The 27,167-nt window shown below is 37.9% G+C and overlaps 1 protein-coding gene across 1 annotated transcript in view; it reads left to right on the forward strand.

Annotated features, from left to right (window-relative positions):
* The first annotated feature begins 1,861 nt into the window (after positions 1 to 1,861).
* Positions 1,862 to 27,167, forward strand: part of LOC117441035 (protein diaphanous homolog 3-like) — a 188,885-nt gene continuing 163,579 nt past the window's right edge. Inside the window, exons 1-5 of the mRNA XM_071206648.1 lie at positions 1,862 to 2,483; positions 8,220 to 8,252; positions 9,294 to 9,476; positions 11,885 to 11,989; positions 23,140 to 23,270. Of these exons, the coding sequence (XP_071062749.1) occupies positions 2,364 to 2,483; positions 8,220 to 8,252; positions 9,294 to 9,476; positions 11,885 to 11,989; positions 23,140 to 23,270 (572 nt within the window). The 5' untranslated portion in view covers positions 1,862 to 2,363. The remainder of the gene's footprint in view (positions 2,484 to 8,219; positions 8,253 to 9,293; positions 9,477 to 11,884; positions 11,990 to 23,139; positions 23,271 to 27,167) is intronic.

Here is a 27,167-nt window from a genome sequence, read left to right on the forward strand (position 1 = left end):
AACACACTGCAGGCAGCCATCCAGGGACTCAAGGAATAAAGGTCTTGAAAGATAAGAAGATTTCAAAAGGTTGAAGTCAAAGGACATTTTTTTTTATTTTATAACTTAATTTTTTATTTAATAGTGACATTTGACTTCAAACTAATAACACACAAAGCATATGTTTTATTTATTCTAAATGTACATGCCAGTTTTCTGTATTATGTCAGTTTACCCATTGGTGAGAATGTGTCCCAGTCAATTGCATATTTACATATTTATGATATGCTAATTGTGGAAGCATAATTAAACTGAATCACAGCTCTGCCTCTAAAAAAAATGAATGTTCAAAATATAACATAGTGAATGACAGCTAAAAGGTATCTGCAACCTGTTTGTTAAGAAGCCATAGTGTGGACTTCTTGTTTTTGCTAGTGGCAAATATATGTTCTTTTGAGATACTTTCAATCAAACAGTAGTTTACAGTGTGACTGTCAGTAGAGTACACATGTCTAATTATAATTTGAATCCAGTGCTGAGGTCTTAAGAAGGATTGGCAAGCCTCTAGCTGTCTGGAAGCTCAAAGGCAGTGTAAAGGTTTATTACTTGTGACATTTTATCCTATTAACATCATTAGTCTTCAGGAAGACATTTCTGCATGATTAAGCATAACTACTTAATCACAACATCAACTGAATATGAGCTTACAAAAAACACGCACCAAGAGCAATCACTGATGTCCTTTTCCACACAATTAATATTTTCTCTAATTTCTCTAATTTGTGAGCTTTAATAACAGATACAGAACAGATTGACACAGATGTTCCTTATTGGCTTTACATTGAAAAATGCTCAGATGCTGTGTGTGTTGAGGGAGATTTTCACTGTTTGAGTAGAGCACATGAGAAGGTTCTCACAAAAGTGTCTGTTTGTTGCATCACATCACATCATTGCTGTTTGCATCAGACAAGGTATTTGGGATATGGCTTGAGGCTAACTTTAAAATGGCCAAACACAGAACAACAGCATCAGTGTAATGTGTTTTCAGCATAACAGCCTGGTTATTTAAAAAAAAGAGACATTTCCAAGCCACACTTCAGATAATTGCTTGCATTAGAAGTTAGGGTTTTAGAGCACTGCACAACACATGTTAGGATGGTGAAGAGGGTAAAGCAAATTCTAAAATACATACTATAGCCTACACAAAATCATCTGTTAATCATCTGAAAAGTAAGTAATGCTATTTGATCAACCAATTTATTTCTCATTGCAGCCTTTATTACCTTTTATGACTTACACACAATTGATTGAAGCTTTCAGGGAAATGTATGTTTTGACATGATGGAACGACTTGATACACATGCAACATTAGATTAAGCTTTCCAATTTTTTTTTTTATAGTTTTAAGAATGGCTTCCAAAATAATGCAAATTCTAGCGTTTCTTTGGATGACTTTGTGTTTTATTGTAAATATATTTACAATACAATTACTATAGGCTATGTGTAGGCTACTTTGAAGCGTTTTGTGATTATAGCGTTTTGTTTTTGGCTGCTTCCAATAATGAAAATGTGGCCTGTGGGTTGATTCCTAAAAGACTTCACTAAATTGATACATTGTAATGCAATTTAAATCTGCAAATTATATTCGGCACTACAGGAATGACTGCTTATAAGGTAGACCCAGGCTACAAAAACCATCACACCGACGGGAGACCCAGGTGTGTATAGCGAACAACCCTTGTACAAAGTGCAACTGATTGACAGCTCCATACGGCCAATCAAATGTATTTTCAACCGTATACAGAGGGGGCTGTGCCAATGACGATACCATGTGTGTGTCTCAGTGGATGCTATTGGTTAGATCAAACACGCTCAGCTGACATTCTCATTGCGCGGGTCTGTCAAAAAAAAATCTGCAACATAATTTATTCAGCCAACGTTTCAGCTACAGTTTGTAATGTGTATAGACCTTTGAATTACTGTACGGATCTTTTTTTCAGAGGACACCAACGGTACGTTGGATGCAACAGTCTTTCTGTTCGCGGAAACTCAAGCATTACGTGACAGTCCTTAAATTGGATTAGCGCTAAGTAAAGCAGCCAGGGAGTGATAGTTTAGCAAAGTTGCTAGCTAGTTAGCTAAACGCGGTGTTGAGATATTCTACCACTCTATGGTTGAGAGTGAACATATCCCTATGGACGTCTCTGATTTTGACAAACCGATGTGATTTGAACCCAGAGTTTACAACGTTAGTGGTAATGTAGGCACTTTTGTGGGTGGCGTCCTTCAGACTTTTAGGGTGTGTGCGAGCATTAGACACATATCAAGGCTGGAAATCTGCTATATATATCTAGTGGAGAAATCATTAACGTAACGTCAAAATCATGGATAGTAATAATCAGCGGTTTGAACCCACTTCCGGACGAGACAGTAAACCTCACAAGAAGAAAGGCTCTTCCAACCTCAACACATTAAACGATGATGGAGACCGCAAACCAAAGTTTGTAAGTATGGCAGACTAAACTGTAACGTATGTTGTGTTTTATTTTATTGTAAATGAAGACTGCAGTGATGTGTTAGTGTACAACTACAATAGGGTGGGGGTAGGAAACCATTTCATTTTTTCCAAATGATGTCATGTGAACATGTCAACAATTCTACGTCATTTGTACTACCCGTGGAATTAACAGACACACACGAACACGTGCAAATGTGCTATTATGTCATAATAATGTCATAATAAATATGTCATAATAATGTCATAATGACTCTGTATTAATGTATTATATGTCTTACTATGTCAACACAGATATTCAGCTGGATTAAGTTTGAGCAATTCACAGCTAAAGCTGCAGAACTGAGGTGGAAGTGTTTTCACTGTTTAGTGTACTTACTTGACATATGATCTGTCAAAGAATAATCTTGCCTACAGTTCAGTATAGCTCATACTCAACGCAATCTTTTACTTTATCATTTTTTATTGAGAATTACAATTACTGTGTTGAATTTGCATGTAGGAAATCAAAAGGTTAAAATTAGCACAGGATTTAGCCATTACACTAATCCATGTCCTTCCTACTATCACAAACCAACCAACATTGTGTCTGACTGGTGAATGTCTGATTTATTATTCTGGTCGATATAGGGAGGTGTTGGTTGCTATTTAGACTTATTCTATAGCAGTCTCTTTCTCAAAGCATCCAGACTTCCTTTAGCAACACACAGAGCCACCTGTCAGACAGGAGACATGTGTATGACACAGATCTACTTAATGCACGCTCAACCTTCCTTTGACCCCATTCTTAGGAGAGGGCTCACACAACTTAATACCCTGTTGATGGGATTCAGAGATTTTTAGTCTACAATCGTAGTAAAAGGTGTGCGCAGCAATGGTTCTGCAATCCAGCCTGTTATCCCAAAGTCTTATCATTTACTATCACTAATAGAAACACCATCCCCACTGCAATAAGAGTTAAGTGCTACTTAAAAGTCTGGTTGGTTTTGGTTCATGTCAGAACAATTTTTGTCATTTTTATATAGAGCCAACTCATAATAAAAGTTATTTCATTTTTTCATATACATCAGCTCTAGTGTGTTAAAGCATTCAGATTGACTGGCAATGTAGATTATCCTATGTCTACATGTGTATTAAAGTAACGTTATGGTTTACTTGTTCAGAATGAATGCACAAAACATTTTATTAGAAATCAATTTTTAAATATAATAATAAATCACTTTACTCTGATTAGTTTTATGCACACTAAAAATAAGTTACAATACCGTAATAATGATGGATACAATAAATGACGATATAAATATTTCTTTTTGGATAAAGTATAGACAGCTTACTCTAGCCAGATTGTTTTCAACATTGTCAACAAGAGAGAAAAGCTACACATCCTTACAAGAGCTGAAATACACATTTTAAGGCTTTTAGTTATTGTTCTGGTTCTCCTTGTGATATACCAGACAAAAAGCAGGGCACTGAGCTGAGACCATGTTGCCTCCCAGAGAGCCTTGAATGTCTAACTACTCACCATTTTGTTCTATAGAATTAACTGTCAGAAATACTCAACCAAAGGACATCTTGTTATTTAGTCTCACTAAATAATACATGTACCTGTTGAGGTACAGCCTTTAGTTACAGTCTTTAGATTGGTCTGTCTTACAACATTTATGATTTAAAACCATTATTATAAAACATACTAAAACAGTTAAGGGCATTCCTTATTTTAGTCATATCAATAGGGGGCACTGCAATACCACAACATTTACTGCAATTGGTCGAAAGTAGATGAGCTATTAAAAGCCACTTTATGTTCAGTGGCTATTTTCAAGCCGAGTATAATCAAATTAAAGAGAAATAGAACAGAAGACATGTAAATGCACGGTGTTAATGATATGCTGTTTTGACCTTTTGTAATTGCAGGTTAAAAAGGGTCAGAAGGACTGTTCATTTTCAACAGTTGTCTCTAATAAAATGTTATGGTCTCATTAATGGGCGTTTATTATCATTGTTCTATACAACTAATGTTTGGGGAAAATGTTAAGTGTTCAAGGGCAATGTTACTGAATGTACATGCTCAAATAACTCAAAAGGAATTCATTATATGAATGTGACACACTCAATTTACATTCTATTAACCTTAAACATTTTTACTGGACAGTAAAACAACAAATCTCCATGTACTGTAAGTTTAGAAAACAAATGTTGGGCATTTTGAAATTTTGATGATATTTATATAACATTTTTAGCCCTAGAACATACCGAACCATGGAGAAAAAGGAACTCCTTATGTTAAGAAAATGGGGATTTCTAGTTATACAGGAAATGTTCATTTAAATCTTTATTTTAAGGCAATTATTTTTAAAGGTTTAGTTTTTTACACTGGTATTTAGGATGACAAAGCACTATTGTTTCATCCATTGGGGAGCCCTTTGTGGTATTCGCTTTTGCCTTGTCATGATAATTCACAACCCTATTAGGTTTGTGGAATTGCCCTTATAAATATGTTTTCAAAATGAGATTTCTTTGGATGCTGTCTAGTTTTGGGTTTGGTCTGAAATTCTTTAATGTTGTTTTCCCCAACCTCCATGAAGCCTCCCTTCTCTGTTTTTACATCTATTTCAGTATTGGAAAGCATGCGCCATGTTGTATAAATCAGCATTTTCTCTTGAATTAGTTTTCCCAGTTAATTGAAAAAGATGTTATCAGAGTTTAATTAAATGAACAGGGTGATAGCTGAAAGTAAAATGAATTTACTGATATTGACAAATTACTGTGGTCAGGCCAGCCTATTTAGTCTATTAATGAAAAGAGTTGCAATAGTGAGATCTTGATAATCTGAACAAACACTAAAGCGTTGCTAGTTAATTAACTGGCTCTAAAGCTGACTTCAGGGCATCCACAATGGTATTTTTATGTTTTGTTAGTATTTGTTAAAAGGCACTGATTAGCCTGGGGTTAGACTGTTTAAAACAAGTAGCAACAATTGTGAAAAAAATGAAAATCTACGTGGCATTATGTCCTAATCATACATCATTGCATTAATCCTGCCGGAACTAAGGACTAAGTTACTGCTACGGTTTATTTGACTGTTTGGACTAGGCCATCACTTGTTTGCGTTAGCAGTGAAAGGACTGAGACAACAAGTAACCTAGAAGTTCAGTTGTTGAAGGATGCTGTTGGGGGAGGTTTTCTCCAGCTGTCAGCTTCTGTTTTTCCTTCTAGCATTACGTTCCCTAAAGGCCCTGACACACCAACCCGATTTTGGGAGTCAGAGGCCGTCAGAGGCTGTCGGGCATTCGCGGCGCCGTAGTCAGGTTGGTGTGTCCCGCACCGTCGACCGTGACACGCCTTATTTGGACTGCCAGACCCGATGCATGGCCGATTCAACATGTTGAATCGGCCATGCATCGGGTCTGGCAGTCGGACCAAATAATCACTCTGATTGGCTGTTCAGCTAGCAAATCAGTGCATGAGAAGCGAAGCGGAAGTGAGGGACGTAAACAAACGATTTAAGAAGGCACACACAGACTGCTATTCATTTTCATCTCATCATGGCGATCTGGAATGATGCAAACGAAGACCTGCTCATCACCTTGATCCAGGAGAGGCCAGCTCTGTATGATATTACGGAGAAAAGATACTCTTCTTCTTCTCTGTCTTCCGGTTGTTGCCTCTTTTGAATGACGAATACACACTACCGCCGCCTGCTGGTAAGGAGAGTTATTGCCACTCACGCACTGAAGTCGGTGCGGTGTGTTCCCGTGCGACACATGGCCAAAACGCAGGAGAACACGGCCAGGCAACAGCCGACTTCAGCGTCGGCTAGTCCTCTGGTGACTGCTTGGTGTGTCAGGGCCTTTATGCTCTTACGGCACATTTCCTCCATATACAGCGTCGGATGGAGTTTCAACGCAATCTAACCAAAAAAGAAAAAGTTTTCTTTTCATGTCCCATGGAGTGCAGGAGAAGCAGTTGTGCAGTGTATCGTTGTAGTGATGCGGTGATATGGATGTGGTCTGTTTTTTGCATACATTTGAAAAACGTTAACCACATTCAAATGAGTTTGACCAGTGCAACATGACACTTTGACCAAGCTGTCAAACTAGTAGATGTAGTTCTAAAATGAAACAAGCATCAGCAGCGGCATAGCCTTTGTCTTGAGTTTCAGTTTTTCAGAGACATGATTTTAAATCTCTCTAGGTCGCTGTTGAGTTGCCCAAAATCCAATTGCGATCGATGGCTGTTTCCATGAGGTTGAAAAGCTCAATAATGATGACGTTCGGCAAAGTGTTAAGAAAGTCAGCTTGTCCTTTTATCACCCACAAAGTGTAGGGGAAAGGAAGTAGAGATGTGTGAAATAACACGTCCTCATTTCCCACTCTATATGCTTAATGTAAACCTTACGCTCGTTTTTATTTCATGTACTTCATGATATCTTGATTATTTACTTTTGAGCAAACTCACTATATAATACTAAGCATATGGCAATATAACTTCAGAACAGTTAATGTTAAGCTTGTGTGCTGTTCCATATACAGTACAGTGCACTACACTGGTTCGTCAAGCTGTGGGCATTTGATGGTAAAAGTTTGACAGCTGTGTCCAATTAGTTTGCACAATTGTCAAAATGATCTGTGGAGACAACTAATTCCTATGGTGGGTCATTTTATTAATATTCTCCCATGTCAACTCTCTGTCTGCTTTCAAGCACATTTTGAACCAAATTGTACGATGTTAATCTGGAAACACTCATTAGGGGGATGGCTTATTGACAGGCTGACACATTTTATACCCGGCCATTTTATATTAATTAAACACTGGTGTGTATTGATTTATTTATCTGAGGTTCTGTACCGTCTGCTGTTATGCTTGAAGAAAATGTAACCTTTCCATGTTAGTTTTTCATTCAGCATTTCATTTTATGAAAACATTTTGAAATTCAATATTTTCTGTATTGATTTACCATTCCTTATTAGGATCATTCCTTTGGCCTTTTTGACTCCTTACACATGTTTGAAATACAGATGGTAACTTGAACATTAAGTCTAGGAAAAAGCAGACAAACTTGTTCGGCAGGCACTGAGGCACTCCCCTTCTACAACAAGGAGCTTGTTAGAGAAGGCCTTTCTTTTAGGTAGTTCTATAATTATTTAGTCCCCTTGATGTTGTCCACCATGTCAATCTGGTGGAGACATTTTAACATATGTTGAATCATTTGCTAAACTGCCCTGCTGGGTGTAGCTAGAAGATTTAGCTTTTTGTCTGGACATTTGGCACCCACCCATTGTGCTTGGTGATGATAGTAAATGCCCCTGGGGAATGTGCAGTACTTTAGGCTTTACTAAGCTGGCAAACATTAGGTCCATTAAAACAAAGCCTTGATAGCCACTGCATACCTTAACATCATATCTAGTTAAACCATAGATGGCAATTTAAAGGATATTTGTCTTTATTTGTATGAGTGTGACATTGTGGGGACAAAACAGCATCAAGAGTTCCCGGTCCTTATCCCTTCAGACTTTATTGTATCCTTCTCTCCTAAAACACCACAACATGACCTTGTTAATTCTCTAATGCAGAGTCTAAAGAACCAACACTTTTCACTAAGTGAGCAATCAAAGATGTCTCTTTAAAAATAATAACAGTAATCTGCTCTAGGCTGCTGTAGGTTTAACATTTAATGCAGGTTATTTTTGTTTCCTGATTTGTTTTTTCTGTTCCCCACCTTTAGCACTTACCCTTTAGAAACATCACAGATGATGTGGTAAGATTTGAGAAGTTGACGCTTTCTATTCTCTTGTCAGTCTCTGCAACATCTAACATCACTAAAAGTAATCTAATCTGCTTGAAATAATTGGTCTTTTGTGCCTGACTTTGGATGTATTAACGGCACAGAACAACACTGACTGCCTGTCTCATCTACTAATGTTACGGTTTACTCTACATACTTTCTAGGCAGTGCTCTGCTCATCATATGTTTAACATATGTTCTGTGTATTGTATTTTCTTTGTTTATACTAATATAAGTTTTTTTCTAACTCATTATAAGGGATGTCATGAGAAACGATACTACCAGAACCAAGTCAATGCAAAAAAAAGAAAGAAAAAGGGGCGGTTTTTCTTTTTAGAAATGTGCCATAAATACATCAGGGCTCCAGATTAACTGTGACGATAGAACCAGCGATTGTGACGCATACAACTCACTATTAATGCAACTAGGGGACACCCTACTCTTCCTTTTTAAAATGCTACATTTCCTCAACAAATCTTTGTTGAATCAGCAGGAGGAAAGCTGCTCAACGTTAGCTGTTAGCTGCCGGTGAATAGAGGTGCTTTTGACAAACATGAGGTTGTGTTCAAACTATTTATTGAACATTTATATGAGGCTAATGTAAATGATAACATGACCTTGTTGAGATACTGGAATAAATAACGTTTTCAGAAGGAGATATCTGTAAATGTAAAATGGTTAATAGAGAGGGAATTATGAGCTGTATAACTTCTTAACAAATTCAGTCGACAAGCAGTAATAAAGAAGTGTATGTTAAAGTACATGGAATCTCTTTTTTCGTTGTTTTTACCCTGTTATTAAATGGGTATTGAGAATAGTGGAATTTCACTGGTATTGGTGTAAACTAGTTAATTTCTGGTATTGTGACATTCCTACTCATTAATAAACTAATAGTGTTGCTAATCTGTTCTGAATATCTAACCATTTCTGTTCACTTTGCATCTTCTGTGTACTTATCACTACATTTATTTTGTACTTTTCATGTTTTGAAGTGTGTTTTCATTGTTTGTTCAGCTGGACAGATTCGCCAGTATTCGGATCCCAGGGAGTAAAAAGGAGCGGCCACCGTTATCTCACCCTAAACCAAATGCCAATGATTGGTCCACTGCTTCATCATCCACCTCATATCAGTTTGAGGATCTCTCATCAAAGATCACCTCAGAAAAGGAGATCTTGGCTCTGTTTGAAAAAATGATGGTATGTTTTTTTTTTTTGTTATTGTACAATATCTTTTTCAGGGTTCCTTGAAGTCCTCTAAAGGCATTTAATACAACGATCGTAAATAAGGCCTTAATTGATATTACAATCTCTTGAATCACTTTTTTTAAGGCTCAAACTTGGGACGGAGGATGATCAACTTTTGTCTGGCAATGAAGTGTAACATCATACAATTTAATGTCACTGGCATTACAAATAAATCAAATTTTCCTTAAGCTGTAATAAACTTTCTTAAAAAAACAATATAGTTGCTTGATGTAAATCCAATATTTTAAAGCAAGACAAAGCCACAGTGACTTAATGGTAAAGATTTGGTTTGTTGATTTTAAATGTGTTTTCATATTTGAATATAAATACAGGAAATAATTGTTTACACTTTTTAAAATGTAATTATTTGATAAAATGGAGTACTTGACAAATATAACAAATCTTTCAGCAGCGTGATGGTTCTAATAATAGACTCTCTTTAACCCTGTTTTTTAGTCAAATGCTTGCCTCCACTTGAGGACCAGAAACAGATTTTCTCTGATTGTTAGTGTTTCAAATACTAGCTAGCTAGTAGCTAGCTAGCTATTTTGCGAAAGGGCATTATTTGATACCAGAGGGTTGCTGGGTGAACTGCTGTAGAGATGTTGGGAGATGACTGTTTGTTTTACTCATTTGTAATACACTGTTAATGTCCTGCATAGAACTGAAATCACAGGTTCGTCAGGCCCAACACATCTTCAACAAACTCCCCCTTTGCCTCATCATAAAAACTCACAAACACCAGCAACTGAGCAATGTCAGCGGTGTCAGTAGACTCATCCACAGCTAAGGAAATGCACTGTGCATTTTTTATTCCATCACAAAGCTGATTAATCAAATCACCAGCCAGTATTTATGTTCTTCTGGTTGCTGTGGAATCTGAGAGGGGGATTTGCTTGATTTGACCTGTTATTTCCTCTTTTTGTTTGCCTTCAACATGGTCTCCATCACTTCAGTCATGCATTCTTTTATACTTCAGTTATTATCCAGTGGAATGTCCTTACCTACTGGCCTAGTTCAATCAAAGTGGTTACTTTTTTTTGGCTGGGCAGTGTAGCTTTACACACCGTCTTATTTGACTTTCTCAGGACTTAAAACTGTTTTTTGGGGGCAGACCCCCCCTCAAAGAAAAAAATATATTTACACACGTAAGGTCATTATCTTAATAGTTTTGTATGCTCATCCGTGAGCAGAGCATCAAGTTGACGTGTATTACAGCTGAATGCGGCGATTACCATTTTGTTCAGCAAAACGCCTCACACACTGATTAAGATCAACAGCTTTAGTGCGTTTTGATTCAATGCTGAGTACAGCCAAACTGACAGTCTATTCTTTGTCAGTGTAGACCGCAAATACCTCATTCCTTCAGTGCTTGGGTCCGAATGCTTCTCGTTTAGCACCGTCCCGTTCAAATGAAATCGCCGTCAATCATATGTCCACACTCGCGCCAGGACCGGGGGAGGGGTTACATGACGTGCATCTTGTGCTGCATTCACTTGCACTCGGACATTAGAGACTTTCTCTCATAAATGTCCGATGAGCCACAACTTTTCTTTCAAAACAAAACTGCCAACTGGGGTGGCAGCTGGGGTGGCAAGGCCTATTTTTAGGGTGTCGGTTGCCATCCCGGTAGGTGAAACTAGGCTACTAGCTACAGTACAGATGGAACTAGATGAGCTGTTAACTCTCGCTCTGAATCTTTTTTTTTTAAACTCTCGCTCTGACTCAGACAGGTTGAAAGAGACCAGACACACATTTTCCCCACCTGCATTCCGCGAAGACCTGTGCCTCTGATTCGCAGATTGTTTGGGGGGGGGAAAACGCTGACGGGATGCTGAATGTGATTGGACCAATGCGTTGACAGACACACACAGACAATGGAACAGGACATGCAGAGCGCTGTTTGCAGTCTATGGACATAGCGGATAATTTTGACTCGTTGCGTTGTGGCGATGTCTCGCAGATAACACAGATAATACAAATAATACATATGAAAAGTATAATTTGCTTAGAGTCCAGAGACAGTTGTGGTTCGGTCCGAATCCGGACCGGAGTCCGTAGGAATTAAATCACTGTCTAAAGTTTTGCCCAAGTTTTGCCCAATTCAATTAATTACATAAAAGTTAATAGCAAAAAGTTAATTTGCTAGGTAAGGATCAGCAGTCTATGCTAACACTTTGGCCCTGAGCATTTATTGCTAAAGTATCGTATAATTAATACGCTGTTGGATAAAATAAATCAAGTCAGGTTGCCAGAGGTTTGCTGATCTAGAAAAACCCCTCAAAGAACATTGCATTTTAAATTATTCAATTAAAATGTCAAAAACAATTATATCTTCCTTTTTTATTTTTCCTTTTCAGGAGGACATGAACTTGAATGAGGAAAAAAAGACCCCTTTGAGAGACAAGGACCTCAGCACCAAGAGGGAAATGGTCATCCAGTATGTTTTTACTGCCTCCAAAACTGTAAGTTTTTTAAAAACTATTTAAAAAAATGTTTACTTCCTTATCTTTTGCTGCCTTACTTACTAAGACCATATCGCTTCGCCCGTACCATCGGCACATAATATCATTCTTTGTATTTTTCAATGAAAAATGATGTCTCACATGGGACCTTGCCTGAGAGAGACTGAAGAGGATGGAATTTGATCATTCAATATGAAAAAGTAATTTGACCTCACGCCAGTGTGATATCATTTGTCTTGTCATGTCTATCTGGAGATGTAGTAACACTTGCTCTCGGACATATTGGTAGAAATACACACAACTGTGTCGAGGACAACAATATTTAACAGATTCAAAACAAAATGCGAAATAAATCTAACCAAATTGTATAAAACAGTACTTGAAATGATATTTACAACAAATAAGTGAGGATTGTCTGATGTTGTGGAGCGATAGAGCCCACTCACCATAGAGCTGCGGAGCTTACAGTCCTCCAGGCACCGTGCCAGAAGTCAGGCTGAGGGCTGTTTCAGATGCAACAGTACATAATGAATATGGAAAACTATTATTACATGTATTCATAAACTGTTGCATTTAGTAGAATATGTTTCTCTGTATGTTTGTACATTGCCACAAAGAACCCCTTATTTTGCATTCATAAAGTAAACCTAAACCTCTTTATCTCATTTTATCTGTTAGCTCACCCCGTTCAAAAATAGATTTTAAGCTTTAATAATTTCTGTTCCTTTTGGCTGATGGTGCGTCACAACATTAATTGTTGATACCTTTGAGTAAAAGTGCTTCACAACACAAATGGATGAGGTTTGGTATAAGGCTGAACGATATATCGTGTCATGGCGATGACTGCGATATGCGCATGCGCGATATTCACATCGCAGGGACGTGAGATTTTATTAATTATTTTTCTTAATATATATATTTTTTTTTCATTTTTTTTTTTTAGGACGTCCGATATTAAGTAGGTAAATTAACTCAAACATGTCATGTTACAATTATTTTGCAGCTTGCTACAAAAGGAATACTTGCGCGGCTCTCATGTCAGGGGTACTTGAGTGAGTGACATGCAGGCTCTGCATGCACAGCAAACCACCAATCACAATCATTCTTGATCAGATCACAGCAGGCCCCGCCCCGATAGTTTGCAGACCATCAAAACACCGGTAAAAAACAGGAGCAGGGGGGCAATACCGGCGAGAATGAAGATTTACTTCCAAAAAGAAAAGCAACATCTGCCATCTTGAACTATTTTGGATACAAAAAGGTTCTTCTCTTCTTCATTCACAGATGAACCCCCTTATTTGAGGGCAAGCAACATGCATTATCATGACATGTTAGATCATGACTTAAGGTATGATGAGTCAACCAGTTAAGATCCAGACGTCCGTGACTAAAATCCTTCATCCGGTTAAATATAGTTAAAAAAAAACGCAATATATATCGCAGGGGAAAAAAATATATATCGCAATGTCAGTTTTTTTCAATATCGTGCAGCCCTAGTTTGGTATTCATTCTCGACAACACTTTTGAGTGCGGGAAAATAATTGATGATGTTTTGTGAGTTTGCTATCATGGTTGAGTGGTCTTCCTCTCAAAGCTTTTCCTTTACTCCCCCTTCAAACATACAGACGGTTCTTGATAGAGGGTGATACAACTGTTAGAGTTCAGAGAAAAATTATTCAATCTCCAAAGAACTGGAAACTATGGACTAGGGCTGCACGATATTGAAAAAAACTGACATCGCGATTTCCCCCCCTCCCCCTGCGGTATATATTGTGTTTTTTTTAACCTGTTAAGCCCCAAAGTCCCGGCGGGTACTTTACTTCTTTTTTTTCACGACACTGTGTCTCAGGGGATCTTAATATTTAAGAACCTATTAATGTGTTATACCAGATTAACGGGAATAATCTCAGCTAACTGACGATACAAACCATTTTTACCAAAACAAAACACAAGTCTCATATAAGAAGCATCTAAATGACCCCTGAGCGAAAAATGCTAACGCACTTTGGCACAGAACTCAAGATAAAAGTACCCTTATTACTTATAGTAGCTGCACATACAAGATATCCGATTAAAGCTGAGGTTCCACAGATTATTTAGGTATATAGTATCATCACTGAGTGATCCGAACTCGGACAGGGGAAGCAAACACAGACATCACAACACGTACCTTTACGTAGCTTCTAGGGGAGATGTCTCACCGTAGCTGTCAATCTGATCAAAAGACGTGTTCAATGGCATTAAAACGAGAAAAACGTGGCTGAATCGGTTAATCCATAGGTTTTTAACGTCTCTGTATAAAAAAATTATTTCACTTATAATCCATAATTCCATTTTTATGTAAAAATCGCAGAGCAAAAGTTAGCTGCTAATGGTAGCCACCAGAGTGGCTGCTTCTTCCGGTCTTGGCTATGCGGCAGTCCAGCGAGTGAGAGTGACGCGTAGCCAAAACCGGAAGCTGCATACACTCTGGTGGCTACCATTAGCAGCTAACTTTTGTGCTCAGATTTTTACATAAAAATGGAATTATGGATTATAAACAATTGCTTCAAAGCCACAGATACATTATCAACCTATGGATCAACCGATTCAGCCGCGTTTTTTCTAGTTGTAATGCCATTGAACACGTCTTTTGATCAGATTGACAACTACGGTGAGACGATCTCCCGTAAAAGTTCCGTAAAAGGTACGTGTTGTGATGTGTGTTTGCTTCCCCTGTTGCGAGATCGGATCGCTTAGATACTATACTTAAATAATCTGTGGAGTCTCAGCTTTAATCGGATATATTGTATGTGCAGTTTTGATAAGTAATAAGGGTATCTTTATTTAAAATTCTGTGCTAAAGTGCGTTAGCATTTAAAAAAAAAATGAATAAAACCGCACGTCCCTGCGGTGTGAATATCGCGCATGCGCATATCGCGGTTATCGCCATGACACGGTATATCGTTCAGCCCTACTATGGACCATTATTTCTCTCCCAGACCAACATAGGCCATAGTACTTTACATTAATGTTCTCTGACCAGTAACACTCCCTGCGGTGATATATGTGATATCCATTAAATATCTACCCCAGTGTGTTCAGAGTTAATATGGGTTCAGTCTGTGATACTTGGTTTGAATAATAATGAAAATGTAGCCTACATGAGGTGTTTATTGTATTGATTTGATTTCATATTAACCTTTTTTAAGATGGCTTCTCTTAATCTAAGTAAACTGTTGTTAACAGATGTCACATAAGTCAACCAATGCTGAATTAATCTCTCATTGTATTGCAGACAACTGACATTATCTTATTATTATTATTATTATTATTATTATCATTATCACATCTTACATGTTTTAAAAATATTTATATGTGAGCAGTGGCACAATGAATTGAATTTATTACATTTGCTATAATCAGAGATCCCTCCAAAGTTGCCTGAGGCTGTCCATCTCTAGTTACCATGGGGACCAGTCTGTTTATATGCCGGCATGTGTTTACCTGCATGGTGAAATAATGTTGCCACTGGCCAAAAGGCAACACATAACACCCTTCTAAACATAATGTGTTCATAATGCTACATTTACAGGCTAAGATAAATTGCATGTTTAAGACTACAAACATGTTGACATAAAGCATCTTTCTCATTTGGGTAATTACTGAGTTAACATCTTGTGGCAGTAGGTGCAGTTTACTCGGCAGGCTGGATATAATTCTGCTTTCTATTCTTAAATCACTCGAGACCATGGTAGAATAAGCATTCTTTTATGAGGCTGGCCAGGCTCTCATGTTATAATCAGACTAATGCCAGGCCCTTAAGCAATAATACGCTCAAGGTTAAGCTATTGTAACGGGCGTAGGAAGCCTTTTGGAGCCATGGGGCTTTCATTGTGTTTATGCAAAGAATATTCAAGGCTTGGGGCTTTGAATCGCAGCAAGCATAGTGACAAGTGGTTGCTTTTATAGTTATAGCAGCCCGCCAGGACATCACTCGCTGATTTTAATTGTTTAAGCCTCCTGTGCAATAAAAGTCCAAGAAGATTGCGTGCTATTATTACATTTATTACAATTATTTTCTGTTGAAATTGTAAAGTCCCCTGAGACAAATGTAACATGTGTGATATTGGGCTATATAAATACACTTTGATTGATTGTGATGCATTATATGCAGATCTTGTGCAAATAAGCCTAGATGAAATGTAAATATTGGTGTTCACTGTGTGCTCATGCATTTTTAACTTCATTCTTTAGTTGAATGATTAAGATTAAATGCTCATAATATTTATCACTTACTTGGTATCAGGTAGAAATGTTATAATACTTATCATTATGTCTTTCTAATATATACAGCTATAATTCTCAATTATTCTCCTCCTCTTATCATACTGAAAGTCCTTTCACAAAGGCTAACTTCAAAATAAAAAAAACTGTCAAACTGGATGAAGTGTCATATTCTCCATTTGATACAAGGTCTGGCTCATTGTACTGAAACGGTGACCTTCACAGGAGAGGAACAAGCTCCGGTACCATCTGCCCATCTCCACCATACTGAGTTGCATTGTGTTATGCTATATCTGGCAGAGATAGACTGCCTCGCCATGAGAGACGCGTGTCCTGTATTGTGTTACACAAAATGTTTGTTGACCTTTGCCAGTGTTTTGGGTAGCAGCAGTAGTTGTCTTGAAAAAAACAAAATGATTCTCCTTCTTCTAGAAACCCCACTGTGTTAAGGTGTCTGCAGTTCCCCTGCTGTGTATGAAATGGGGCTTTACTTGGTGCTACCTTTTTTTAAATGTCTCTGCTCTGTCTTTGTGATACACCATGTCCCCACGACTTAGGAGAGTGGCGAGATATAGATAATGCAAACAAATTCAGTGTTCTGAACCAGTGTTCGAGGCTATTTCTTGCAAAGAAAGACATTTATACACAGATACACTTTTTCAAGTCTACTGTGCCTTACACAATTTGTACATGCCTATATGTGCATCTAAAGAGTTAATGGTCAGTGTAAATGGTCTCCTTTAACAGTTGTTTAATGATGGCTGCCATATGCACAATCAATGTGGATCAAACTCCAGAGTGTGCACAAATTGCATTCTGAAGTTCGGCCAAAGCTGTTCTGAAGCTTCAGCCATCTTATTTTGCCCAGTCAAGTGGGTATCTTACACATGTTCTATTGAGAACACAGTTTAATGTGAATCGGCAGTGCTGAGGAGCTCAGTTGACCCTGACTTTCTGATTGCTAGCAAGCCTCAGAGACTTTTAATCAAATAGTATTAGAAAATGTGAGGCAGGTGCTTACTGTCTCTAGTTTAACATTGATCAAGCATACATTATTAACCATGGCTTCCAAAATTCAAAGTGTGTATATATATATATATATATATATATATATAGTATATACACATAATTACACTTTTTATAGAGCTTATACAATGCATGTTAAACCCTTAGTACTTAAACAAGTATATACAATGTATTATTATTTGAAAAACCTTTTCTTTTAATTAAAGTTTTTTAATGCATTTTTAGAACTTTTATTTTTTGAAGATAACATTTTTGAGTGAGATTGTTTTGCGTATTATATATTGACTAGGTGTCAGGGGAGAGACAGACGGGGTATAGTTCCAATGTTTTTTCAGTGCTTGTTGTGATCCAGGTTGTTTTCTACAGTATTTTTAAATCAAAAAACATCCAGACGATTGTAAAGTTCTGGCATTGGTGCAGCTTAATTGTTATTCTGAATAATTGTATCTTTCTCGCTACACCATCTTCCAAAACAAACAAAAAAGCTTCAGCTTTAATTGTCTTGCAAGTGGTTTCCCAGACTTAAAAAGGAGAAGCTTTGTCGTGTATATTTCCCAGTGTGTGAGGTGCCTGTAATTTGCTATACGTGTCAGTCATATGAAATGCATTTATGGTACATTATAAAAACCCTCTACCTAAGGGTTGTTGAGATTGGGTGACCTTTAATTAATTTAATTATAATTATATATATATATATATATATATATATATATATATATATATATAAAAAACATCCATGTTTTCACCATGTGATACTTTGCAAGAATATAGAACCCTGCAGTGTGAGAAATGATGGCTGTCACAGTTAATTGGTTTGATTTCTGTTCATGACAACAATTTGAAACACCATTGAAATATTTTGAATTATGTGCTTATTTGGAAAATGCGCTTCTTGGAGAAGTGCAATTTTTGGTCTGAGATATTACTACGTTTGGAAACTATTTATGAAAAAAAGAGAGAACAGAATCGAGCATCTAGGTTTACTAGGGCTGTGCATCTTCACTGGTCTCACGATTCGATTCGATTACGATTATCCTGTCTTCGATTCGTTTCGATATCACGGTGCATCACGATTCATACCAATGCGTTGCATCCTCAATTTTCTACATTACTGCACATGGCTTATTTTTCATCAATGCATGCAGTAAATACATATGAACTCTCTTTTTATTATTTAGAAAGTGCTTCAGAAATCAATAACATAAATGTCTTGACATTAATTTATAAACCAAAATAAATTAATTGTATAGGTCTAGCCTCCGTGTGTGAAGTTGTTCCATTCTCAAAAACAAAAAGCTAATGCTTCTGCAGTCGAGCTGCAGCTTCTAGCAACGGTCTTCTGTTAAGAAAGGACACTGAATGTCCTGAATGTGGCATCACACACAGGACTTGAGTCTGAACCATAGACTGTATATATAAATGGACGTAGGGTCCGTGACGTCACCCATAGGATTCTGCAGAGTTGCCGTGAAGCCCTTAGTAGGCGGAGTCGGCCACTAACGGCTCAACAGTGACGTCAGAGTTCAACTCCCGCCTTCTCCAAATAAGGGCAAAGAGGCGGGACCTGCTGCCACCCAGCTGGAAGTTCCAGAGCTAGCTGAAGCTACCAAGCTAAGCTAACATGCTCCCCATCTGCACGCTGCCGTCGCATTTTACGTTTCTAAGGTAAGCGGCCTTGAAACTATTCAGCAAAACTATAAATAATAATCTAAGTTATTGAGTTTTTAGCATAATAGTTCAGAATCTTAAAACCCCTTAACGTTTGTATGCAATTGTGCTAAATTCAACACTGGAATCAAGCAAATATTAATGTTTGCATGACATTAGTTATTTATATTTTGATATCACTTAACTATACATTTAAGTCAAGCTAAGGTACATGTGATGTTAGCTAGTTAGTGCTCTTACCTGTGAGGCCTCCTCCAAACAGCATAATAACCAGACTGTATCATTAAAACTAAGTACCAGTTCTAGATCCTTGACTTTAGACAAACAATTCAAAAGACAAAATGTATTTAAAGACCAATCTTTATTTGAATGTGCCTCTTAACCTGAGATATTAGTTATACAGTAATAGTATTGACAATCTAAAAAAACTGAGCAACTCAACAGTGAACTTTATATTTCTTATTGTCTAAAGCATTTATTATTTTCATTTCCCCCCTCTCATCTTCAGGGTGGACGGATTGAGACAGCGCGGTGTCCAGAGAGCTGCAGAGACTTCAGGGAGAAACCTCCGTGTGATGGACGTCCTGTCTGTTGGTTTGGAGAGGACTGAGGGTCTTTCCTCAGCGAGGAGGACCAGGCCTGAGGGAGGAGGACCAGGCCTGAGGGAGGAGCCCATGCTGGGCATAGCTGATACCAACTGCACAGGCCTAGTCTGTCACGTTATTTGACTAAATGTGTTTACTTATACATTTAATAGGTTTACACCTTCTGTCCATATGTGCTTTTTATTTAAAACATTTGATTAACTTTTGGTTCACATTTCAATAAATTGTATTTGTATTTGCACTCCTTTCGTCCATTATTCTTACTGAAAATGTTAGATTACACATTCACATCTGACTGAAGATTGGCCCCATTTATTTGTGACGTTGCAAACTCTGCGGTACAAGGCACAAGTGATGTGAAGCTCATAAAGTGAGGCAAATAGAAATAATCAGCGGATGGAGTGTAGAGCTTCATTATATCTCAGTGATTAAGTGAATAACAAAGTTTCTATCGGGTCACTATCAGCCTGTCACTCATTATTTTCAGGGAGGGGGCTTGGAGGAACGGAGAGGAGACGGTGATCGCGGAAGCTTTTTTCCTCCTGCCTTCACAAACTTTACACACGTATATATCGTCTGCAAATTGCTAGAGGACATTCATACTTTGCAATCCAAGACTTAATTAAATCCACCAAAAACCTGACATGATTGTAACGCGATTATTTTTGAAAAACATAAATCCCTGTGCCGCAGCGACACGTAGTGATTCAGAGCGGGTCCTGCTGCTTTTGGTTCTGGACTGGTGGTGTTGTGTTAGTGGATAAATAGGGTTGGGTATCGTTTGAATTTCCATGATTCTGATTCCGATTCTACTTTTCGATTCCGGTTCTTAACGGTTCTCGATTCCGATTCTTTGAGGGGTAAATAAATGATACATGCTTCTTCCACCAACAGAATTACATTTATTCGAGAAACTTTTACACAGGTTAGTTTCCAGTAATATCCACATTAATCAGTTTATATTCACTGCTATGTAACTGTAACCTGAACCACTGAAGCTGCAACAGTCCAACATTTAAAGGACCCCCCCCCCCCCCCCCCATTTAAAAACAGATTTGAACATTTTAAAGCAAAATGCTTCAATCTGGTGCACTTGAAGCAGAATGATCTAGGGGGTACAACTCTAAACACCCATATGACAAAGATCGGTTTACATTTTAATAATTAAATAAGTATGTGAACATAACCAATAACCCATAGCCAATAACAAATACATGTAACGTATTTTATTTTTGTTGTTCATTCGGATCTTATTTTACTATTTTATTTATGCATATATTTGTATCTCTCCAGTTTAAAACGATATGTCTCACTCCCTCCCTCTCTCGCTCGTTGGCTGTGAGCTGCGGTTGCCAGATAAGCCAACATCCCCCATTTTCATCACTTGCAGCGCCCATCGTACAGGGCGAATGAAACGTGTAACCGGATGAAAAGGGAGTTACATTTACTTAATTATGAATGTTGTTACATCAAGGCCGAACATTAGGATGAGCACCAACGGTCAAAACATTTGTTTCCCCTCCCAGAGCTGTCAGCGCGGCGCCTACACAGATCTGGCGCCCTAGGCGAACATCTATAATGCCAGTGCAACGGGCCGGCCCTGGTCTCAGGTTACGCTGTAGGAAGTGTAGGTACAACGCTACATTTCCCGCCCCGCCGCAGTCACACAGTAGGCTACGGAGAGCGGCGAGAAACATTTCCTCAGGAATCGAAAAGCGGAACCGAAATTCACATTTCTAAATGATGCCGTTGGAATCGAAATGTTGGAACCGGTTCCGAACCGGAACCGGTTCTCGGTACCCAACCCTATGGATAAAGCAGACTGCTCCGTGTTTGGTGCCGCTGTGCCGCTGTCACGTCTGTTCCCTGATCTCTGCGTCACCGACCGATTTGATATTAAAGTGACAGAAAAAACGTTATAGTAAAGCCGCGGCCGGAAAATGAGGAAGCAACGTTACTACTCTATAACCGATTATCTTCCGTCACTGCATCGAGACCGAATCGTCCACGTCCGCATCGCAATGCATCGTAGAAACGATTATTTTCAACACCCCTAAGGTTTACCCATAACCCCGGGCTTGCTTAAGGATGGGACGCTGCTGGCTTTGATCAATAAGCCTTGAACGATTATCCAGTCGGAAACATGTTGCTTGAAATACTTCAAACTACATTAAAATGTCTGTTTTCGATGTTTGTACTTAAAACAGTTTTGAACTTTTCCATGGTAATTATGAAAATACTTCGTAGATACAGATATGAACAAACTACTGAAAATAAAGGATGTCATAAAATTGTGTGGTTATATACATATGGACATTTGGTAAAAGGTATTAATAGAAATGTACTGTTAGCCTGAACAGTTTTTGCTTGTTTCATATTGCTGTTATTGGTCTAAAATTGAACACTGACAGTGAATTATGAAGTGCACACCCACTCAAGAAACCAGCACTATATAGTTTCCACTAACTGTAAAAAAGCCAATAACCTTACTCTTATACGCCCATGGTAGACTTACAGTTAGGGCTGCAACAAACGAATAAATTGATAATCGATTATTCTTATCGTTTAATGAAACGATTTATCGATTATTTGGATTATGCCTTGCACAATTTCTCAAATGCTCTTATTTAGCCATCAACTTTTAGATTTAGCTTGAGGTTGTTTTAGGCATGTGGAAACTAACAATGAAGACAATAAAAATGAATACTTAATTCAAAAATACATATTTTAGTAAACTACAAAAATACAAAATCTGTCCGTCAACATTTTAAACCAAGGGAAGCTGTATAGTGCCCGGCCGGGCAATTCTCCCATAGGGATATAGTGCCGTCAGCCAAATATTGGGGCCAAGGGATGGTCCCGGGGATTTTGGAGCCCGCTATTAATTACCGTTGCGAATCGAGTGGCCTGTGTTCGTCGTCCATAACATACGCCTGCCCATACCATAACCCCACCACCACCATGGGCCACTCAATTCACAACATTACCCTAACCCTAACCCTACCCCTAACCCTAATCCTACCCCTCACACCAGATACTGGTTTTCGGACCCCCCCAGACCCCCCCAATAAAGCAAAAATGCACGTTTCAGAGTGGCCTTTTATTGTGACCAGCCTAAGGCACACCTGTGCAATAATCATGCTGTCTAATCAGCATATTGATATGCCACACCTGTGAGGTGGGATGGATTATCTCGGCAAAGGAGAAGTGCTCACTATCACAGATTTTTTTCAGATTTGTGAACAATATTTGAGAGAAATGGTTATTTTGTGTATATAGAAAATGTTTTAGATCTTTGAGTTCATCTCATGAGAAATGGGAGCAAAAACAAAAGTGTTGCGTTTATATTTTTGTTCAGTGTATATCAACAGTTTAGGTGAAAATGTGAATGAAGCTACTATGATCTATGATCTCAAGGGACCAATCTGATTTAAATAAAGGTTTTAAATGAAATGAAATGAAACTGTCAACAATGGTGTTTCTGTATGTGTATTGACTATTCAGTTTCTATTTTTGGCCTCATGTTGTCTTGAAAACTGTTGCCATGGCTATACCTAAGAGATGTATTCTTCCTCTTTCTTCCAGGGTAGCTTGAGAAGCAGCCATCAGATATCTCCCCAGGAGTTTCTGGGAGAGCTGAAGTCCGGGGTGATGGACGAACGCCTGTTTGCCTGTCTAGACTCACTGAGAGTGTCCCTCACCAGCAACCCTGTCAGGTACAGTTTAGTTTCAGTGTCCTCACTGTTATCTCTCTTTTATTTTTTTTTATTAATAATTACATAGTATACAAATATTTTGACGTAATTAACTATCTAATGCCATGTCAAATATTTTTGCGCATATTCAATTCCCTTTTTAAAGGTCCCCTATATTACTGTTTTTCATCAATATATTATAGGTCTCAGATACATACAAACATGTATCTGAAGTGTTTGGCTCGAAATACCAAACAGATCATGCATTGTAGCATCCCATAATCCCCTCTGTTTCAGCCCTGTTTCAAAAGTGCTGATTCTCTGTCTGTTACTTTAGATGAAAATAAGGAGCCACTCCCCACGCCCCTCTGAGAGAGATTTGGTTAAAAAATGGCTAATGGTTACACAAGCCAAAAAAACATTATGACATCACAAAGTGGCCAAAATCTGATCAGCTCAGACAGGTTTTTATATAAATGGATCAGGACAACAAGTGAGCAAATCTCTTTTCCTGAAACTTTCAGAATCTCTTTACACAGAGGGGACACATGTTTATGTATAAAATACATGAAAAAGTGGATTTTGCACAATAGGTGACCTTTAAAGAAAACAAAAGAAGAAAAGAATTTCGATTGTACAAAATGTTTACACACAACACAAAAGTAAATCCCCATCTTCCAACAGAATCCCTTCACTTTTACAAGCAGGTGGTTTGACGAGTTATTGCAATCAATTTTGTCATCAGAAAAATTACACACACTGTTAACTTCATACTTTCTGCACAACAAACTCACAAAGAAAAAAGTACTTTTTTCTACGTGGATGAAGAGAAGAGAAAGAGAGAGCAGCATATGTTTGACCCGAATAGAAAGGCCTTCACAGAGCTGTATGGTTTAAGAAAGAAGAGAGCTAGGATGGAAACCTTTGTGCCCTTGAGAAATCATGATTATGCTGAGAAAGCTGAAGCAACAAGCACACTGACCTTCATCACCAAATCCAACCGTTCATGCAAAGGAAAAGAAAGCATCTCTGCTAGAGATTTAAAAGCAGATGGATGAAAAGCTTCCTGAAATGAAGAACCCTGTGTGGATAGTTTGTTGTAGTGTTGTCACGATACCAACATTTTGGTTTCGATACCGATACCAAGTCAAGAATTGCGATTCCGATTATTTTTCGATACTTTTCTTTTATTATTTTCATGATCAATACAATTGTAGTTTATCTGTTAAGTGTTTTTTTTACAACATGGTCTCTTTATACTTGAGTTTGTGATTTCTTTGATAGTTAACTTTTATATTTTATTAACATGTAATAGTACAGTAATATAAATAATTATTGACAACATGTACATTGCAGATGTACCACATTGGTAAGTTAGCTAAAAAGATAGCTAAAAAGATAGCAATATTAGACAGTTATTATTCCATTAATTGCCTCGTCAAACTACGAAAACGTTAGTTTGTCACAAAATAAATTACACTTAGACTTAGATTTGAGGGCATGTGCTGAGCATGATGTAATTATGTTATCTATCACATTCGCTAACCTGTCTGTCTCTGGATGCCGGTCGGCGAGGTGCTTAGCCAAGTTTGATGTGTTGGCTCCCTTGGTTTGCAGGGATCTAAAACATGTCTCACAGACAGGCCTCGTGGTGTCCGTAGGCACTGTCAGAGATATAGCTAAAATACTTCCATATTTAGCTTCTGGCGTCTTTTTTGTCAACAAGACGAGGCGCGGCGGCAGTTGCACTCCCACTTTCAGCCATGCTTCTCCTTTTCTCACATGCTCTCGCAGCTAGCTAGTGCATGAGAGAGGGGAGGCACTTAGAGCGTACTTGAGAGGGGAGGGATTAAAACAGCGCTTTCTCAACGGAATACTTTTCCCCGTCATTCTTAAAGTACCGATACTAATGAAACGGAGGAATCGTAACGTTTTTAACGGCAGGGTATTGCGGTACCTTTCAAGTATCGGTACACCGTGCAACACTAGTTTGTTGGTGTTCAAATAGGGAAAACTTGCTGATCTGTTAATGTTACATTAAGCGTGGTCGAGGATTTCATTATTTTTACCCAAGGTCTATATATGAGGCCCTTAAGCAACCGCTCCTGTGTCTGTATCAAATGCACACATTTATGCCACCAAACGAGACAATAAAAAAAAAAAGTATTTCAATTAGAACCGTCTTTTTAATAGTAACATTAAACTGGACTTAATTTACCTATTAAATATATACACAATACATCCACAAATATCCAACCTTCAAATTGCCATTTTAAACCAACATTGCTCTGCACACTTACTAAAGAACTGTAAAAAGCTACATGAGTAGTGACATTATCCTAACCTTAAAACTGTTCTTTGTATTGGTCGGGCGTACTAGAATAGCTTAAAAATATGTGTGTGTAAATCTCAGTTCATTTGTAGAGCTGCTCTCTTTTGCTGTAGCTCCAAAGTTCTAGATATTCACACTATCACTACATGCTTGTTGACAGTGTCATTTTCACACATAGCCTTGTCTTTAATGTTTACTAGGTACACTTATATCCTGTTTCCTCAAGATCAATCATGTTGAAAATGCCACACACGCAAATGACTCCTGTGCCTTTCTCACAATGTACAATTTGGGCTTATTTCAAGTTTCAGTTTCAAGGCTTTATTGTCATTTGCACATTAGCTATATATGGCAATGAAAAACTCAAGTCACAGGCTCCTCCAACAGTGCAACATATATATATATATATATATATACACAGGGTGTCCGCGGGGTCTTAAAAAGTATTAAAAGTTGATGAATCAAATTAGCGGAAATTAAGGCTATTAAAAAGTATTAAACGGCATTTTCCAAGGTATTACATTTTGTAGCTTGTATAAGTATAGAACAGGACATCGCATGCTCACTGCTTGATAGCGCGCAAAGGTCCGTTTACGCCGGTTGTTAAACAACATCGTTATGGGGAAATGCAAGTTTGCGTCCAAATGGTTGGAAGATAAGGAGGAAGGATAATCAATGCTGTATATAGTAAATGTGAGGTAAAGTGTGTCGCCAATGTAACCGGTTAGAACTCAAAGTGGCGATGAGGTCTTAAAACGTATGGAAAGGGTCTTAAAAAAAGGTCTTAAAAGGTATTCATTTTCACCTCAGGATTCCTGCATATACCCTGATATATAGAACAAATACAACCGATAGAATACGCTCACACAAAATACAGCAATAAAAATGATAATATTGAGCACCATCGCAATGCAAGTATGCATTACACACAGGAAGACTCAGCTGTCTCTATGAACGTATTTATTTATATCCAATTAAATAGTTTTATACTGCTCAAATATAGTCATAATGTTTTATATTTTAGCCCTTCAATTCATGCGTCAAACCATCCATGGCTATGGCTTCTCCCTTTTCCTTTGTGTATAACCACTCCAGCATCAGGGAGTAAACCTTGGTTAATTTATATGTTGTAAACACAGCTTGAATCTCTCATTTCATTGATTTTTTTTGTCTGGGCTTAAGCCTTCTGATGGCTAAAAAAAGCCTTGCTACTTTCAGGCTCAGCTTTTTGAGTTCACATGTAAATAGCACTCCCGCCCACTGCGACTCTCTCCTAACAACTAACATAGTGGTGCATGTGTGACGACACATGAATGTAGGAGTTAAAGAACAGACACCTCATTATTTTTTTTCTAGAACCTATTCAGCAGCACAGCTTTTTCAAGATAGCCAAGATAAAATTTGTGCCAAGATTCTATCTTTGTTTTTGTTTTTTTAATAGAATCAATGACATTAGCCAAGCAGGGATGTGTTTCAGAACTAAGGCAATTATTAATGACATATGTCAAAAACTCAAAGACCAAGAACCTGTAAGCAGCAACATTGGAGGCGAAGCAAATGGCCCCAAACAGGCAGGTTTTAATTAG

Source organism: Pseudochaenichthys georgianus, chromosome 3 (assembly GCF_902827115.2).
Source record: "Pseudochaenichthys georgianus chromosome 3, fPseGeo1.2, whole genome shotgun sequence".
In the NCBI taxonomy this organism is placed as follows: Eukaryota; Metazoa; Chordata; class Actinopteri; order Perciformes; family Channichthyidae; genus Pseudochaenichthys; species Pseudochaenichthys georgianus.